The following is a 19,772-nucleotide window of genomic DNA, read 5'->3' on the forward strand; positions in this document are numbered from 1 at the left end:
TCTAATGTTATTTTTCCCCCTCTGGGTACCTAAAGAGTGCCTGGCATATGGATATCTTAAAGGCATTTGTTAAGTTAAATGGAATGTCTGTTATTGGTCAGAAACATGCAGAGATGGATATTTGGCATCATTGAATGTCATAAATGTCAGACCTCTCCTCCTGGATGCACAGCACTGGTATTTGGGGAACAGTCACCTGCACACTGAAATGACTGTGGTGTCCTGTGCTCTGGAGCCAGGCCCTGTCCCAGTGGCATTCACAACCCAGGCAAGTGTTGGCTTTACGCAGAGCAAAGTTTAAAGTCTATGCCCAGTGCCAGCCAACAGCGCCTTGGCTGCGTTTTATGCGCAGTACCTGTAGTGACTCAGTCAGGGCCAGCACAGCAGTGGCAAAATGCAGAATTATGGAGATCTCCGCTGTCTTGAAGGGGTTAGAGACAGCCCTGTGTTTATGAAGGACATAATGAATAAGCTTTGAGGGGGTCAAGAGAAGAGACTAGCCCAGCAGGAAGGCCTTCACTTGGCCCACAGTAATGTTGGAGGGAGCCCAGCCACTGAGGAGTCATACGTAGATAGCAAAAGATTCAGATTGATTAATTTAAAAATAAGAGACAACGGAGAGAGTCCCCTGGTGTCCAGGGGAAGAATCAACAAGCAGAAGATGGAACTTGCAGACTTGGCCCATAGAACACAACTATGCTTGACTGAGGGCCAAATCCTGGGGAAAGGGTCTATTACTCCAAAGGTGAAGATTTCCGAAGAGATGGGCACGATGCATTTCATTCATTTGAGCAGACTTCTTTATACCTCTGTCCCTTCTAAAAATATTTACTATAGGCATTTGTTAGGTGCTATGTCCTGCACAGCCTGGCACTGGAAACCTGGCTGGGGAGGAAAGCAAATGAAGAAAGAATGAGCACCAAGGAAAGGGTAGGCGTATACATAGAAGCTGGGATCAGGTAGTTATATCTGCACTGAAGGAGCCACACCAACTATGCTAACAACCCAAGACTCACTCCATGTGTTTATTATATATAGCGCAGAGGGAGGGGTTGGCTAATCTCAGAAGGAGGTTTCTATAGGTGCAGTATCAGGACAGAAACATCCTTGTTGTTACTTGCACATGCTGCCAGCCTTCACACTCAGGCCAGAGTAAGGCTCAGCCATCACTCCGAGCTTCACCTTGGGTGGAAGGCTTTGGCCATCCCCGAGGGTCTGAGGCACAGTTCTTTGACATGGCCCTCCCTATATCAACAATCTACACTTCCTCAGGACGTCATCCACCCTCTATACCTGCACGGAGCACATCCTCAGCTCCCCACAACTAGGGAAACTATGAGTAGATGCTGAATGTCATGGTATGCCTCTAACGATGGCCAGTTTGTGTGGCTCCAGAATGGTGTGCAGGGAAGTCAGCTGCAAGAGCAGACACATACACATACACGCATACGCACACGCACGCATGCTTCAGGGATCCACAGTCACCAGTGTGCAGCAATCGTCCAGCTGGTCTCTAAACAAAAGAAACGACTTCCAGGTCATTGCAGATCCTCGGCATGATCCCCATGATTGGTGGGTGTGGCTCACTATACCTGGATCAATGTTAGTCCCATATAATAGATTTTAGTACCCTGCTACCTGGAGTAGAGTGGACTGGGCGCCCCAAGTCACCACTCCAGTCCCTACTTGGCCCACTGCATCCTGTTATCACCTCCACTGTAGGAAAATGAGGTAAAGAGCTGGAGTCACCAAACGCTGGAAATACAGAAGGAAGAAACAAAACAGTTCTAACACATGAGACTAAGAGAAAGAAAACCAAACTGAATTCAGTGTTTACAAGTTTACATCTTTAGAACCCTATCACAGAGCTATAACCATTTTTTTTGGTGTATGGTACAGGGGAGTGGTCTAGTTGGTCACATGATAGATAAATCCTACTAAAGCCACAATCAATTAGACTCTATGCAAATCACTGGAAGGGGCTGGGGAGAGGGCTCAGTGGTTAACAGCCCGGGCTGCTCTTAGGTTTGGTTCCTAGCACCTAAATGGCCGTTGAGTCATTTGGAACTCTAATTCTAGGGGACCTGAACCCTCCTTTGAACTCTGCAGGCATCACATGCAGATGCTGCACAGACAACAGGTGCATGCTGGGAAGACACTCATAAACATAAACGAAGTCGATCCTGAAAATTTTAAATCATCTTAAAAATTATTCCATCTCAGAATAAGCGCTAACTATATGTCTAAAAAGAAACCACAGTAAATTTCAGACAAAGTGGGATTCCAGGGGTGGGGGGAAATGAGGTATTCTCACGACAGTTATGAAATCAGCTCCCAGTAATATTTAAAAGAGTCAAGGAAATCAGAACACCAGAGCTGTACCCAGACTTGCTTTCGGTGAGAAGTCCCTGAAATGTTTAATGATGAGAATGATTACAAAAAAGTGATAATTTGAAAAAACTGAGTGGTTAGGGGATTGTACTCATGGTTCAAGGATACCCTGGATGATAGAATTTTCCCTGCAATGGCTGGCTCTAGAATTCTGTTTTGTTTGCTACAAGTCCCTGGGTCTTAGGTACATTCCTCACAGTATTGATCCACTGCTAGCTTTGCGTGAGCTCTGAGCTCCAAGTACAAACCAGTAATAAATAATCTTCCATCTGGTTCCTACCTCGTTAAAGAATCCACTGTTTGCCTAAATGGGATTTTGCACATGGGCGAATATAAGTTTGCTTTTTCTCTAACTTGACAGAGATCTAAGAAGGTGACAGAAGCTGAAATTGAGTATCCTTTAACTGTCATATATTAATGATATTTTATGGGCAGATTGCCTTTGAACACCAAAAATGTTTGCTGTGTCAATAAGTCAGAATGACAGGGAGCCATCCCCAATTTGAGTGTGTGTGTGTGTGTGTGTGTGTGTGTGTGTGTGTGTGTGTGTGTGACTGTGTTTGTGTGGTTTTTTTTAAACATAAGAGAGAAGAGTAAGAAACGAATCAGGCATCTTCCTTTTTAGTCCAACTTTCCTTGTTGTTGTTGTTTTTTTCTTTCTGAAAACAGAAAGCGATCAATAACAAGCATCAGTTTTCAATAAGCCAAAAGTTCCAATAACATATCTGGGTTTGCGCCACTGTTACATGGGTCTAGACAGGGGTAGATGACGTTTGCCAAAAGTCCCCATCCTGCTCTTTTAGAAGGATTATGGTAGAGTAGGAGGGGCCAGGGTCTGAAAGCCTGTTTGGAAGCAGTTATCTCTGGCGATAACATTAACTAGAATTGAATAACTGCCAAATGAAATTTAATACATTTTCCCATCCATGAAATAGGCCTCTTAAATACAACAGAATAATTACTTTCACAATACTCCCTGGAAACAAAGAGAGCAAAAGCACTGAATATCTTTTTTGTTTGGGGTGTTTGTTGTTAGCTCGAGGATAAGGACAAGCGCCTTCGCTGAGATGCTCCTCAGCATCCCTGAGTAGAATCAGCCTGGCCAGCGGCCACCTAATTTGAGGCTGCTTGTCTTTTAAATCTGTTTATGTTGGAAGAGTCGTGGCAAATATTAAATTCTGTAATTTAGTTAGACAGCTTGGCCTTGGCCTGAGTTGGTCAGCTCTGATTTTATTTTTCTATAATAAAAATAAAATGATCCTTGGATATACATGTATCTATATGCATGTCGTATCCATAAACATACGTATAGATACCTATATATCTATATATGTTTTATGTGCACTCACGTGCACACACACACACACACACACACACACACACACAGAGTTTTCTAACCAAAGCTCCAGAAGTCAAGCCCGCATGTGACCCTTAACTCATTTTCCTCTCGTAAGTGTATATTTATATGCCCAGTAAAATTGTTTAATGGCATAAGCTTTCTCAGTTAGATTAGCTCTTTTCTGGTTCTAAACTAGTTGTTAGGTAAGTCACTTGGCCATTCTTACCCCTAGATTTCGTCTCTGAAATGAAGCTTAGACTTCAGTGTCCCTCTAAACCAGTGAGTCTCAACCTTCTAATGCTGTGACCTTTTAATATAGTTCGTCATGTTGTGGTGACCCCCAGCCATAAAATTATCTTTGTTGCTACTTCATAACTGGAATTCTTCTACATTTGCAATGTAAATATCTGATATGTAGGCTATCTGGTATGCAGCCCCTGCAAAAAGGTCATTTGACTCCTGAAGGGATCGTGACCCACAGGTTGAGAAGGACTGTACTATGCTCTGTGAGTTTAATGTGTCTAATTTTCTTCAGAAACTGTGATTATTTAAACTATATGGTATGTGTGTGATTCAAAAAGTTAATATAAGTCTAAATGAATTTGATTATTCTGAGTGATAAACTGAGGCAGGTGAATTTCAATTCTGGCTGCACCAGAATTAGTGTATGTTCTGACCTGAGATCCAAAGTAACTTAGCTTTTACTTTACATGGTTGATCAGGTCTGCAGAAGGAGCAGACCAAGGCAGCTGTGTTGTTCGTTTTATGAACCTTGAACCACATGAGCACAGAGCTGTGTATTCATATTCTGGCCCGTGTTATCTTCAAAGAGAGGAGCTAGTCCTTCAGGTAGTCTTGACTCTCGGAACTTTGAATTGCTCACAGCAGTTACAGAGCCAGGAAGTATGTTCCCAAGGATGCTGTAGAAGAGAAGAGAGTAGGCTGGGGCAGGAGGGCCGGAGCCAGAGGACAGCACGGGTTCTCCAGAGGCACAAACAAGTGGGGCCAGCAGCAGGTCCATAAGAGAAAGGAATTGCTCTTAGTTTCCAGGGCTCTCTGGGCCCCAAACTCCAATGTTTTAGGATGAATTTTATTTTATTTTAGCTTAGATATGCCTCTGTCCCATCTTGCCAGAACACCACATACTTATGGTTAGTACATAAGTTTGACAAGGATTGCTGTAAGCCCTGAGGGCTGGATCCATCCGACTTGTTCATCTCTCTGTTTCTCACACTTGTACAGTGACGGTGTGAATGAAGTGAATAGTGTCTGATAGGTCAGTAGTAATTAAATAAATCAGTTTTACATTTCACCTTTAGTGTGTGAGTACCTCAAACTACATTACAATGACTACAGGGAGAAGAGTCTATTTATTAGTGGAAAAATTAACTATTGTTACAAATTACTTTTAATTCTATTCAATCTAGATAGAAGTTCATCAAAACAGAGCTTTAGTAAGCAAGGAATTTTTAAAATATACACTGAGCCGGGCATGGTGGCACACGTCCTTAATCCCAGCACTCGGGAAGCAGAGGCAGGCGAATTTCTGAATTTGAGGCCAGCCTGGTCTACAGAGTGAGTTCCAGGACAGCCAGGGCTATACAGAGAAACTCTATCACGAAAAAAAAAATCAACCCACTGATTAAAGAGAGTTTTTTTTTGGTTATGTATACTTAGCCTGTGATAAGTTAGTAAATTCCTGAGCTGGGGCAGGGAGGTCCCCTGTCTGTCTGGATAGCTATAGTTGTAATGGGTTTGCACTAGTCTCCATCACCAACCTGCCTTGTGTTTTGTGGGGCTAGCGATGATATTTCTAATAGATAAGTGAATAGGGTTGAGATATACTGTCTGTGGCCAAGAAGACCAGCTGTCCAAGTTAACTCCTCAGACTGGAATAGTATTCCAGAGCTACAGGCTGCAGCTCATTACCACCTGGAGCTGGACCCATCCAAGGTCATTCACATAACTCAAACGACACAGAACACTGAGACATCAAAGGCACTCGCGACCCCGAGACGCTGGGGCTCTACCTTCTTTCACTCTGTAATCCCAGACTGTCAGTCAGCTGAGACACAGACTATAGCGAGGTCATACATTCTTTTTCCCTATCGTGAGAACTAGGGGAGAGAGGAAATATTCAATTAGCATCTGTTTTAAACGAAAACCACGAAGAGCACCTCAAATCTTCCCACAGCTGCCTACAGAGAAGGCCCCTGAAGGAGAAGTGCTGTCATCTATACTAAGGTTAAAACTGCAGTCACTTTCAGGGTTCCCAACCTAGAGTCATCCCTATGGAAATGCAAGATAGTGGATGCATTGGAATTTCCAGGGTAAAAATCACAAACTAAAACCTGCTTGGAAAGTGGCTGCCTTTCCTATTCCTGAGGAAAATAAAAAATATGTGAAGTATTGGTGAGACATGCCTGAAGGAGTAGGTGGCCAGGGCCTGCCTGTAGAAAAAGACCTGAGTTCAGAGAGAGCCTGCCTGCTCACAGAGAGAGGATTTGTAGTCTGTGGTGCTCTAGTTCTGACCCTGGGGCTGGTGTCTTTCTTAAAATCCGAGTAGTGGAGATGGTAAGAAACTGGAAAAATGGCCAAACATCCTCACACGGCAATGATGGCATTACTGGTGTGTTTAATAAAACCTTTATTGGTATATTTTCCGGTGTGGTGCTATTGGCAGAAGTGGTTTCCCCTTGGATTTGGAACTCTGCAGCTGATGAAATACAGTGAACATTAATTTGGAATGGGAGCTGCCAGTTTGGGGAAAGCCAGGTGACATTTTATTATATTCGCGCCGAGCAGGGGCTATGTCCCATACTGTTACAGCTTCCGCTGTCAGAGACTTAGCTGGCATTATGGAAAAAGAGATCGAGAGAGGAAGGAAAAAAAAAAAAAAAAAAAAAAAAAAAGAATGGCAGGCCTGAGAATCTTATCCCCTGAAATGAAAGTCGAATGCCAAATTGAAATTCCTGTAGGATTTCCGATAGCAATGGGGGAATTGAGAAGCCCACAATTAAGCATATGGGCATTAAGATAATTGTCGGATCTGTTGGCGGACATGATAGAAGACAGATGGGTACGAATCAGCGCGCTCCACTGCAGCACCCTGGGAGACAATTTGACGTTTTACCTGCCTGAGCTGCTCTGCCATATTTGTCACTGGATGTAAGGCATGGCATCTTACTGAGTGTTAAGTGTTGGTTTTTTGTTTTTGTATTTTTTCTTTTCTTTTTCTTTTTGCACAGAACTGTAGGTGTATATACAGTCCTTCAGCGCCCTCTAGTGAAATGCACTGGGAGGATCTTTCCTCTTCCCCCCCCCCCCCTTCCCCCAGGCTACCCTTACTGCATCAAGTCCCAGATAACCCCCTCCCTGGAAAATAGCTGCTGTCCCTCCAGAGCACACTCAGCCCTCTGATTCCTTTTGTTGTTTCAGGTTGGGGCCCACCGTGAAGATGGCGTGGCTCTGAGAGGCAGCCATTCTCTCCTGCCAAACCAGGTTCCGGTCCCACAACTTCCGGTCCAGTCTGCAACTTCCCCTGACTTGAACCCACCCCAAGACCCTTACAGAGGTAAGTCACGTCTGACCTTTGGTGAACAGTCGACTTCATATTGTTTTCAAGCATCCTTGGCTGCATGTTGGCAGCCCTGGCAGAAAACCAAGAAGCAAATTTGGTACCAAAATGGTAAATAATGGGAAAGGAGCTAGAATTTGGCTGGCTGATTGTGTTCCTTCGGTAACTGTTTCCCTCAGCCGTCCTCTGACATCCCAGTCCCATCTGAGAAGGGAATGAGACGACAGACTGCCGAGAGGAAATGTTATTTTAGCTATTTCCACATTTTACGAATTTAGATCCCCTAATATGGTTAGTTGTGGCCTGAAAATGAGGTTTCCAAATGGGTCGGAAGGAAATTGTTTTTGTTGTTTAAGATGGAAGGAAATGTAGGTACATTAAAAAAGAGAGGGGAAAAAAAAAAGGAGTTGGGTTGGTTGTTGTTTGCTCTGGAGTGATCAAGCCCCGTAACAATGTGTCATGTGGCTGTGTGTCACCCCCACCCCTGCCCCAATGACAAAGACTTGTCATGTCCCCAGGAAATTGTGCTACAGAGACTCAACCTGGGCCCAGCTTCCTGTGCTACTCTTGGGCCACACGAACAATGGCCACTTATGGTGTCTCCTCATTCCTTCCATGTTTAAAATAAACAAGATAACGAATGCTACCTTGGGGATTCCTGTAACTAACCTTTCAGCTGTTAACCAACACAAATATTGACGACTTTTGTCATTCATTCTTTACCCAAGCAATGGTGAACCCACAGCGTTTCTCTTACACTTTGTTATGTGGTTCTCAAACTGTAGCCCAAGAGTCGAATTAAATTGCAGATTCTGATAGTGTAGCAGTGGACGGTGCATTGCACAGGGCTCCCAGATGGTACAAATGTTCCTGACCCGTGAAACAACTTCTGAGTCACAAATTTTTAGACTACACAGGTTATAAGTAGATCTCTGCGATAGACATGCATCAACCTGAGAAACAGATGACATCAAGGTCATGGTTTGTTTTTGTTTTTGTTTTTCAAGACAGGGTTTCTCTGTATAGCCCTGGCTGTCCTGGAACTCACTTTGTAGAGTCGGCTGGCCTTGAACTCAAAAATCCGCCTGCCTCTGCCTCCTGAGTGCTGGGATTAAAGGCGTGCACCACCACGCCCGACTTAGGTCATGTTTTAAATGTAATATGAAAGCCAGAGAGTGGTTAAGAGCACTTGCTGGGCAACCATGAGAGGCAGAGAGTAAATGTTGGCACCCACATGACTAGCTGAGCATCCTCTTGACACCTGCAACCCTAAATCCAATGGGAGAGGCCTCAGGAGGACCACTGGAGCTGGCTGGCTTCTAGATACCCAAGAAGACATGAGTTCTGGGCTTTAGGGAGAGATCCCGCCTCAAAGGCTAGGCAGAGAGTGATGGAGAAGGAAGGACACCAGATGTTCTCTCCTTGCCTCCTCTGGAGAACACATATGCTCACAGGCACATACATGTGAGCATACGCCCACAAGAGACACATACACACAAACAACTAACCTGCCAAACGTTGCCTGAACGTGAGCGGTGGAGCCAAGATAAAACTCCAGGTTCCCCCCTGTGAGCAGCGCACCCCCTTCCATAGGTCCCAGTTTTAAACGCTGATTACTCCTCCAACATAAGAGAAGCTTAATTTCAGAATATCATTAGGGTATCTATTGAAGCCTTGACTGCACATATTTAGCGTACTCCCTGGGAATTATATTTTAAGGACATTTTTCTATTAAATCATTGCATATGGAAGAAACTCAATATAATAGCTGATATTTACTCGGGCTCTTAATCAGAACATTGAGGTGTATGATTTTCGTGATTATGATTTTCATTGCAATTAAGTTGATGTTTTGTAGACAGTGAAATTACCATCTACTCCAAAAGATTGCAAAATAGAATTTAACCTCAGAGCCGACGCAAGGGAAACTTGTTTCCACAGGTGCGTTTCGGAAACTTCACCAGACAGCAGGAGAAACGAGGAGGGATCCCCACTTCTGCGGGACGGGCGTGTCCTCCGTGGCTGGAAGCTTTTCATTTCCGGGGTGGGGCGGGGATGTGGACTTACGCATGGCATTCTGGGACATCACCTGACCTCTCCGTTTCTTTTCTGATTTCTTTTCTCCATAGGGATGCCACCAGGCCTCCAGGGCCAGAGCGTGTCTTCTGGTAGCTCTGAGATCAAATCCGACGACGAGGGCGATGAGAACCTGCAAGACACAAAATCTTCTGAGGACAAGAAATTAGATGACGACAAGAAGGATATCAAATCAATTACTAGGTCAAGATCTAGGTAACAGTATATAATACTGTCGCTTCATTTAATTCCTTTATTGGACTTTGATGAAGTGAACAGAACAGGAAGAAACCGCTCGGTTTTTTCCTGGCAGGTAAAGCCTCCGTTGAGAGGGAAATGAAAGGCCTGTCCCAGAAGCACTTCAGGGATCGCTTAAGATACCCGCCTTCTAGTGGAGCCGAAAGGCCTTTGGATTTACAAATTCGGACCCGATGCTAATTGTGCACCAGAAAATTCTCTGCGCCTGATTCGGGTGCACCTGATTCGTACCTGATTCAAGAAAACAGTTTTGTGTTAAAACTGTATTCTTCAAATTTGCTCAGAAGTGGTTTTTCCCTAAAATATTTCTAAAAGGGCGGATTTTAGTCACGCTAAAGAGTCAATTGCTTGTATATACAACTGTAAGGTTTTTCTTCTTTTTTTTCTTATCTCTAAAGTAAGAAGATTCTGACTTCCCAGTTTTATCCCAAACAGGTTGCTGCGTGTAAAATACATTCTAATGTTTTTCTATTCCCCCCCACCCCTTTACCACCACCACCCCCAACCCCCGCTACTACAAACCCAACCACAGGGAAATAGCTTCAAATTGGAATTGATGTTCTTAAATATCTGGAACCTTCTCATTCGGTGTGTCTCTTTAAACTTGAATCTGGTCATTGGATGGTTTGGAATTCCATGGCACCCATACACATCCCTCATTCCTCTGGGTTAATTTTCTTTGCAGATTACCCACTGGTGTCGAGACTACGGCTTCTTTCAAAGGGTGTGGTTGGAGTTGGGGGCTTACAGCTGGCGTCTTTCCTGAATTGAATTCACACTGCCTTCTCATGTGTTTATAGCTACCGTGACAAATTACATTCTGTAGCACACATCCTGCTACTCCTTGTCTGAGCTTCTATCTTTCCCCTCTCTCCCATCCTTGGCGTTTCCTGATTTGTGGCCACAGTGGCGAGAAATCCTTGGGTGGGGATTTCACATCCTGAACAGCTTCTGTGTTAGTCAAGTCGGTTCTTGGTAATTTAGTGGCCATCACATAGACATGTCGGTGGGTTCTTGGAAGTTTCAGAACACCATTTCCCTTGCCACTAAGTGTCTTCTCTTTAACAGTCACCCTCATACCACTCACGGCGCATGCCTCTTAGAGTCTGCAGAGAAGCAGGTCTCTTCAAATCTAGTTTATGTCCATGAGCAATTCATTTATGTAAGTAACTAGTTTCTAACTAGCCATTAGCCTGAAAACTTTTTGTGGACAGGTTTCTATTTTCTGGCTCCCAGCTACGTAAGGCACGACACATGGTCAGTATCTAGAAATAGGGCTGGTCTTTTGCTCTGGGATCGGCCTAACAGAGACTCAACTAGTCCTTTTAGCTTAATGGTGTGCAGGAACAATCTGGTCACAGCTTGCGTTCCCTTGCCACCAGCAGAAATTCTGGAAGAGGGAAAAGGGGGAGCCAGAGGGGAAATGAGGAAAAGGTGGAAGCAGAGACAGAGCGGGTTTGCAGGGCTTGCCGTAGGCTTCAGAGAGGGGTGTGCCGTCCCCCACTGCAGCATAATCAGGGCTGGCTGGGAGGTCATTCCGTCAGCATTTCCCACCCCCAGTCCCAGTGTGCCACTTCTGCCCCAGCACCACCACATCATCAGGTATGTCACAGAGTCCAAGAATGCCACTGTGGTTTTCTCCTGGTTAGTTCTTCACCAGGGTAGGTGGCCCTGTTTGCAGTTGGGATGTCACCTGGGGACTTTTTTTTTTTCCTTCTATTTCTTAGTATCATATTCTTGTTGTAGTTAGTGATGGGTTTCATAATGGCATTTCCCTGCAAGCCCACACCAGACTCAGCATTTATACGCCCTCCTCTCCCTCCCTTCTTTTCAGTATCCAGCCGTGGGCCTGCTTCTTCTTCCCTGTGTCCCATATGCAAGAGGACGAAGCCAAGTCCTCGACTCTAACCCCGTACCAACAATAAGACCCCCCCCTTACTCCCCCTCAAAAACAAACAGTTCCAAATGGGTGGACAGCCCTGTTGTGAAAACCCAAGAGTAGAAAGAAACAGAGAAAGCACTTCATAACACAGTCATGGGCAAGGGCATTGCAAGTCGGGCTTTGGAGGTTCGGGGACAGGCAGCACGGGAAGGCTGTATCCATACCTTCGAAGTCAGCATTCATTACAGACACAGGGAAGAACTAAGCTTCCACATCCTCCGTTCTAAGTGTTAGGATTCATCATCTTGACTCTTTGAACAATTAGGGCGGGGGTGGGGGGGTGGGGACAGTGATTTCCAGCTTCTTTTCTGTACCCAGAGGCTTGGCCTGAAAGTAGTCATCAGCCTTCTCTCTCTCTCTCTCTCTCTCTCTCTGTCTGTCTGTCTCTGCTGTCTCTGTCTCTGTCTCTGTCTCTCTCTGTGTGTGTATGTGCATATTTCCTTTATATTCCCCTAATGTTTCTCAAGCACAGGATCCAGGAAAGATTTCTGCGCATGGTATCTCGTCTAGCCCTTAAAATGTTTGACCCCGTGGCTCCATGCGTCCATCCCTGAATAATATGTTTTCCAGATGGCTCGTCCACCCCTCTGTTCACCTTCCACTGCAGAGTCTCAGAGGGTCACGATGACCATCAGAGACGGTCAGACCCCGACCTTATGCATACTGAGCCCATGCTTTTGCCATGAGTCACAGAATATTTTAGTTCTAACAGCGAACCCTGCTTTGCTTCCTCTGTGACACCCAGAGGTCATGGTCACTTACAAACAGGAAGTATTTCGGTTTGGACTGTGTTCCTTAGCTGCTTACAATTCAGGTCTCCTCGGCTTCTTTTGGAGATTCCCAAGCCATGATATGAAAGACCACAGAAATCATGTTTGTTTGTCTTCCATCTTTTTATTTAATGTGCAGAGGAAATCTTCTCAAGACTCAGACAAGGCTGGTGGACTGGACAGTCTTCAGAGGTGGCCTGACAGTCTGTTCTCTGATATTTCGATTTCATATTCCTGGTAGCCTGGCTTGTGTTTACCAAACCTGATTATCAATTGCTTATTTTCCATAGGTTTCATATATCACAGCGTGAAATTTATTTTAAAGATGATTTAAGCAATCTTTCAGTGTTTTTATAAGTATAAGCTAAGCCTGGGTTGCTGTCTGCATTAAGACTAAGCAACTGTGCATGAAGTCTTCATTCTCCTTGAGTGTCCTCTGCAACGGGACAGATGAACCCTGCCTTGCTGGAGCCCAGCTCATCCCTTCCATTTGATTTGGGTAGAATTTGGGGGAGCAACCAAAAGTTTAATGTGTGCATTTTCTAAACCAACCCCAAGGTCAGATGAAGGTCAAACGGGTAAAATCCTGCTAATGATGAATACGATAAGTGTCAAAGAAAATGTAACACAGATACCATCATTCCCCAACACCGTTAGTAAAGGTCTTGTTCCCCTTGCATTACAGCAATAACGATGATGAGGACCTGACCCCAGAGCAGAAGGCTGAGCGCGAGAAGGAACGGAGGATGGCCAATAATGCCCGTGAGCGCCTGAGGGTCCGAGATATCAACGAGGCTTTCAAGGAGCTTGGCCGTATGGTGCAGCTCCACCTGAAGAGCGACAAGCCCCAGACCAAGCTCCTGATTCTCCACCAGGCCGTGGCTGTCATCCTCAGCCTGGAGCAGCAAGTTCGAGGTCAGCAGAGAGATGCTTAAGCACCCTCCCGAGAATTGCCTGGATACGGGACCGTATCAAACTCTGTCTCCCGTAATTAACCTGGAGAAGATTCTTCTAAGTAGTGCCATGCTACAGCTTTTCCATCTGTGTTCTCAATCCTCAGACATGATTGGCCAACCTATTTCCAGTCCTTTCTTTTGTGGGGGGGTAGATGTGTGTGGTACAAGTGTGCATGTGTGTATGTGTGTGTGTGTGTTTGTAGACCAAAGGTTAGTTAGCCTGGGGCATCATTCCTTTGGCATTATCTAGCTCCTTTCTTGAGACATGGCCTCTCACTGGGAACTGAGGCTTTCCATTTAGACTAATGTTAGCTAGCCAGTGAATGCTAAGGATCTGCCTGTCTCTGTGTCTTGCCAGTGCTGTACTGCAAGCTTGACGCCACCCCTGACTTTTTTTCTGTGGGTGCTTAGTAACTGAACCCGGGTCCTCAATGCGTTCACAGTAATCACTCCTAATGCGCCATCCTATCTTCCTGGCCTGTTGTTTAGAACTGTTGTTCTCATTTTGATGAAGGCTTTTGCAGTGTAGCTCAGTCTAGCCCAGAACTCTATAGCACAGACTGACCTTACGTTTGCAATGTTCCTGACGCAGACCCTCAAGTGCAGGGATGTCAGGCCTAAGCCGTTATACCTTCCTGTATACTGTAAAGTGGTAGATTCTGCATGCAGTTAATGGCCATTGAGATGGGCCACCGGGTAGCACACCTTCCCTAACTTCTTCCCTCGTCCTGTCACGTGAAATGGAGTCTGAAAGTCGGGCATGCGCAGAGAAGCGCTCCTCGACCCTCTGTGGAGTCCCGTGCTGATGGGTGATGGGATGACTTGTGCTTTCATGTTCCACAGAAAGGAATCTGAACCCGAAAGCTGCCTGTCTGAAAAGAAGGGAGGAAGAGAAGGTGTCCTCAGAGCCTCCCCCACTCTCCTTGGCTGGCCCACACCCTGGGATGGGAGACGCAGCGAATCACATGGGACAGATGTGAAAAGGTACGCTGGGTGAGCTTTCCGCCATTGCTGCTACCCCACAGTTCCGCTGCTACCCCACAGTTCCGCTGCTACCCCACAGTTCCGCTGCTACCCCATAGTTCCCTGTGGCACATGAGCCACAAACAACAGGTTTTCCCCAGATTAACCAATTATTTTTAGTTCTTAAAAGGGGGGGGGGGACACTTTAAAAAATCATAATAAAAAAATTTTCTATCACTATATTAATTGTTTTTTTCTCCTTTTCTTTTTTCAGGTCCAAGTTGCTACCTTGCTTCATTAAACAAGAGACCACTTCCTTAACAGCTGTATTACCCTAAACCCACATAAACACTGCTCCTTAACCCCGTTTTTTTTTGTAATATAAGACAAGTCTGAGTAGTTATGAATCGCAGACGCAAGAGGTTTCAGCATTCCCAATTATCAAAAAACAGAAAAACAAACAAAAAAATGAATGAAAGAAAGAAAGAAAGAAAAAAATGCAACTTGAGGGACGACTTCTTTAACATATCACTCTGAATGTGCGAAGCGGTATGTACAGGCTGAGACACAGCCCAGAGACTGAATGGCAATCCTCCCACACTGTGGAGCAATGCATTTGTGCCTAAACTTCTTTTGGAAAAAAAAAATATAATTAATTTGTAAGTCTGAAAAAAATATTTAATTTAAAAAAAAATTGTAAACTTGCAATAATGAAAAAGTGTACTTCTGAAGAAAACGACATGAACGTTTTTGTTGGTATTCACGTCAGCTAGTGTTTCTAATTACCGGATATTGAATAGGGGAAGCCCGGCTGCCCTCGTAACAAAACCAGCAAACGTCCTGATGGCAACGAAGTGATGACATTAGCCATTCCTTAGGGTAGGAGGGACAGATGGATGTTATAGACCTATGACAAATATATATATAAATATATATATAAATATATATTAAAAATTTAGTGACTATGGTAAGCTTTTGTTGATTTGTTTCAGACTTTTTTCTCCTGTAAAAAAATAGTACTGATTAACTTTTTTAAAAGAAAGATTTTACTGTAAATATGGATTTTTTTTTTTGTCTGATTTTTGTCCCTTCCCCCGGTTTGTTATCGTAACCTGTAGTGCCAACTCTGCTTCCGGAGGGGCAGTGCAGGACGAAATGCTGACCCTGAAGTTGCTTCTCATTCACAAATAGTAAAAAGTTGTTTCTCCAGTCTTTTGGGAACACAGGACTTAAAAGTCACATCATGTGTAGGAATTACATGCAGCATTGCCCGGGCGAGGCAAAAAGCGTTTGTCTGGCTTGTGGCGCTGCCCTTGTTACCCTCCCCTGGGATTTTCAGAGGTACACGGTTAGAATGCTACAATGTTACCACTGTGCCTTCCAATGTTTATATCATCGGAAACATAACATAATCAAAGTGGCTGTGATTTAACAAAAAAAACGATTCAAGTGTTACCTACCTGTGTAGCCGAAGTAGTGTGCAGTGACCGAGACGTTTCTGAATACATGGTCAGATTTTTTTTGGAAAAAATACAAAAATTAAAAAAAAAAAAAAAAAAGAAAAAAAGAAAAAAAAACTAAAAAAGAAAGTCAAGTTCAAAAACCGTCAAATGAGAAAATTGCAAGGAGTGTGACAGAGCTGATTGATTTTTGTTGCTTTCTTGATTTTTTTTTCAAAATGGGTTTACTAAAAAGTAGATGACTTACCTGCCTCCTCCTTCGTCTGAAAAAAAAAAAAAATGCCAACCAATCATGCAGCATTATAACAAGCCTTATAAGCCCTAAAGCATTAAGTTGCACTTTTGTGAGGAGGGGTAACGCAGTATTCTCTCTGGCCAGTATGAGTGAAGTTTATACTTAACATTTGATAGAAACATAGATCAAACTACGGCACAGCAACTCATCAGATAGCTAGCGTTGACTCTGGGCACAATTGAACCAATTCCCATCGTAAGTCTTTCCAACAATGGACTTTGGTGTGTAGTGCAGTGAACACATAGGACTCCTACGTAAGCATTTGTCAGCATCCTTTTGTCTCTAACTCGGTTCTGTTTTGACAGCCACACAATCTTGGCATGTATTAAGGAAAAAAAAAATCCCTGTTGAAGTAGTTTTTCCACCTATCAGCACTGAGTAAATGCCATAACTCCGCGGAAATGGTCTAAATACCCCATTTGTTGTCCTGAACTACCAGTTACATAGTGACGAAACACATCTGTAAATTTTATGCAACCAATGGCAAACCTATCATTATTTTGAAACTGTGTATGTAAAAGTTATATTTTTACATGTAGACTCTTGTTATTATGTGTTTTAATACATTGTATCAGTTTTTTGTTTTTTTTTAAACTGTGTGGTTTTAAAAAGTCATTTAAATGAAATAGTGAGCTACAAGAATCTGAAATTTATGTTCATTTCTGAAAATGTAAGAACAAATAAGATAGTTACCACGTGGTCACCTTTTACAAACCCATGAACATTTTGATTAGCTGTGTGCATGTGTGTGCGTGTGTGCTCTTGCGCGTGTGTGTGTGTGTGTGTGTGTGTGTATGTGTGTGTGTTGAAAATTGTAAATATGTTCAGTAGCGATAAAACTAAAATGCTTTGATTTGTTGAGAAGTTCCTAAAATGTGGAGGTGGATTGAAAATGTAGGGGAATAGCAGGAATCAAATCTCATAAAAAGTTCTTCGGGGACTTTGCTGTGATGCGGTGGCACAAAGGTGCTCCAAGAAGGGCAAAGAAGAAAGACAGTAACTTCCCCTCCTCCCTGAACGATGGAAAACATGTGTACGTGGTCTCTCACCATGTTAAAGATTTTCTTTCCGTGATACATTCTGCACTCATTTTGTATAGTCTGCCAAGGCGGGTATCCCTAGGAACAATATTATTATATAGGAAACAGGTATCGTCCGATCACATTCAGGAGAAGCGTATAGAAAAGAATATGGTGTTTACTCTTTAGGGAACTGGAAATCCTCCCCGCATTGATGGATATCTTCAGAGTGGCACTTTTGATACATGTTATCATAAAGGTGCTTACTAAAGCAGAATCAAAGTTTTTCAACTCTGTAAACAAAGCAAAAAATTAAATTTTTAAATTAAATCATTTGAGATTTTTTTTTTCAATTGGTGCTTTTATATTTTGTTCTCACTCGGACAGAGAAAAAGCTGCAATTTCATGTTCTCACCAGCTTTGATGTATTCATTACTTGGTAATGTAATATGGCTATTGTCAAATTCCTTTTGGAAATAAGCAAAAGACTCCCCAAAGGCCAGCAGCAGCTGCTGGCTACTTTCTGCTTGGTGCGGAAACCTGATCTGACCCTCTTTGTAGTAATCAGGTGTATCTCCAGTTTTAAAAAGAAGGAGAAAGGAAATGTGGCCGTTTTAACGTGTTGGTTTTGTTTTGTTTTGTTTTGTTTTGTTTTCCTTGTTGTTATTTTGTAATTATCAAACCCAGGTAAGATATTGGTATTCCTGCACTGGATTTTTGAAAGAAACTTAGCAGAAGTCAGGATTAAAATACTACACAAACATTTCATAAGTGTTCATCCTATACTAGACATACACGAAGGCGGTGAGGCTTAGGTGCAGGATCGGTTTAAGAGACTTTGAAAGCAACTTGGAACAGTTGATCCACCTCCACATTAAAGTAAATTATGAATATGCAGAATTAGGGATCTGTCCATCTTGGAGTTGTTACTCTTTTTGTCTTCTGTATGGCAGTGATGAACACTAATGCTTTGACAGCTTTCAGCCCACCCAGTGGTCCAACTGATTCCAATTCAGTCTTCCGATTCCTGGTTTTGTTTTGTCTTTCCACTTTTTTTTTCCTATCTTGATTTTATTGTTATTGTTATTGTTATTATTATTATTATTATTATTATTAATATTCATGATGTTTGTTTTGATGAGGGATTGGGAAGTGGGAGGGAGTCGAACTGAGACTAGGGGCTGAGAGGATTTTTTTTTTTCCATCTTTGCATCCAACAGGCAGAATATGGTCTGTGTCCAAAACGGAACTTAAGTCAGGAAGGAAACCATTCAGCATAAACAAGCACAACATGTAGTCTGCCGGCTGACTGGAAGCATAAATAAATAAATAAATAACACATACGGAGGTGAAGATGGAATGTGCTGGATTCCAAGACAATGGGGCACCAAGGCCTGAGGGCCTCCTCTTGACTTTGCTTTGGTTATGTTTGTTTTCTTTAGAGATGTCTTTTCTCATGGGACTTGAAGTGACTCATCTCTGTGCAGTACTGGTTTCGCCATATGCTCATTTCAAGTATTATAGACATATGTAATGGTGAAATATATGAACTGTGGCCTTTTTCATTCTTGTTACTTGTGATGCAATTAAGTGAAGATAAGAAAAAAAAAAAGCAGAGATTTACCATGTATCAGTGCCTGGCTTTTTGTTATAAAGCTTCGTCTGTCTAGTGCTCTTTTTGCTATAAAAAATAGACTGTAGTACACCCTAGTAGGAAAAAAAAACTAAATTTAAAAATAAAAAAATATATTTGGCTTATTTTTCGCAGGAGTAATCCTTTTATACCATGGATATTACAAAAAAAAATGTCAGATTCTGAGTATTTCTTCTTTGTAGATTTTTGGAATCATTATGAGTAAAAGTTTGTTACTTTATTTTGCTATTTAAAAGATGTTATTTTACCATGTGTTACTGAAAGGAAACTGTATGGTAGAGCTTCTGTTTGTTTTTGTTTTCAGGTTTTTTTTGTTTGTTTGTTTTTAGTTGTAGGTCGCAGTATGAACTTTTTTTTTGTTTCTCGTTATGTTTTGTTTTGTTTTTGCGACTGTACACATAGCTGCAGCATTAAAAACTTTTAAAAAATTGTTTAAAAAAAAAGAAAAAAAGGGAAAACGTTTTAAAAAAAAAGATAAACAGTTACACCTTGTTTTCAATGTGTGGCTGAGTGCCTCAATTTTTTCATGTTTTTGGTGTATTTCTGATTTGTAGAAGTGTCCAAACAGGTTGTGTGCCGGACTTCCTTCAAGAGGCCCACAGCCCAGCTTGGTCTAGACCTGTTCCCATCTGTAGTTACTCGATGAAGTCATGTACATGACCGTTCTGTAGCAATAAATGTGCCATTTTTATAAACTGTCTCTGACACTTTTTTCATTTCACCTCTCGTGCACATAGCCCTCTTCTGTAAGACCAAAGCCACTCTTCCTGTATTCTGAGTGTTGGAGGTACTGACCGTTGAACAAAACATTAAAAAAAAAATCACAAAAACAAATTGAAAGGCAAAGTCCTTGGTTTCTCAAGAAGAGATGCCCCCTTAATGAAAATGGAACAGGATGCTTGCAAGCACACAGAAAGCTGTCTAGAGGAGTAACTAATTAAAGGATTGTGATTAATGCACCTGTAACACTGGAGCAATGCACTCGAAGAGCCCTGAACTGTGCCAGTGTTTGGGGTTGTGCGGCAGGTTGCTGAGTCTGCAGCCCAAACCTCCTGGATCAGTTGGTTGGCTA

The 19,772-nt window shown here is 42.9% G+C and overlaps 1 protein-coding gene across 50 annotated transcripts in view; it reads left to right on the forward strand.

Annotated features, from left to right (window-relative positions):
- The window catches only part of Tcf4 (transcription factor 4), a 344,539-nt gene extending 325,102 nt beyond the window's left edge, over positions 1 to 19,437 (forward strand). For 29 of the 50 annotated variants that reach the window (XM_030250374.1, XM_017317854.2, XM_030250375.1 and 26 more), the window contains 5 exons: positions 7,169 to 7,304; positions 9,437 to 9,599; positions 13,039 to 13,268; positions 14,153 to 14,293; positions 14,547 to 19,396. In XM_030250374.1, the coding sequence (XP_030106234.1) occupies positions 7,169 to 7,304; positions 9,437 to 9,599; positions 13,039 to 13,268; positions 14,153 to 14,289 (666 nt within the window). In that variant the 3' untranslated portion in view covers positions 14,290 to 14,293; positions 14,547 to 19,396. Of the gene's footprint in view, positions 1 to 7,168; positions 7,305 to 9,436; positions 9,600 to 13,038; positions 13,269 to 14,152; positions 14,294 to 14,546 lie in introns of all 50 variants that reach the window. The other 21 variants (XM_017317857.2, XM_030250376.1, XM_030250382.1 and 18 more) reach the window with 3 other exon arrangements.
- The last annotated feature ends 335 nt before the right edge of the window (positions 19,438 to 19,772 follow it).

This window comes from Mus musculus, chromosome 18 (genome assembly GCF_000001635.26).
Source record: "Mus musculus strain C57BL/6J chromosome 18, GRCm38.p6 C57BL/6J".
NCBI classification, from domain to species: domain Eukaryota; kingdom Metazoa; phylum Chordata; class Mammalia; order Rodentia; family Muridae; genus Mus; species Mus musculus.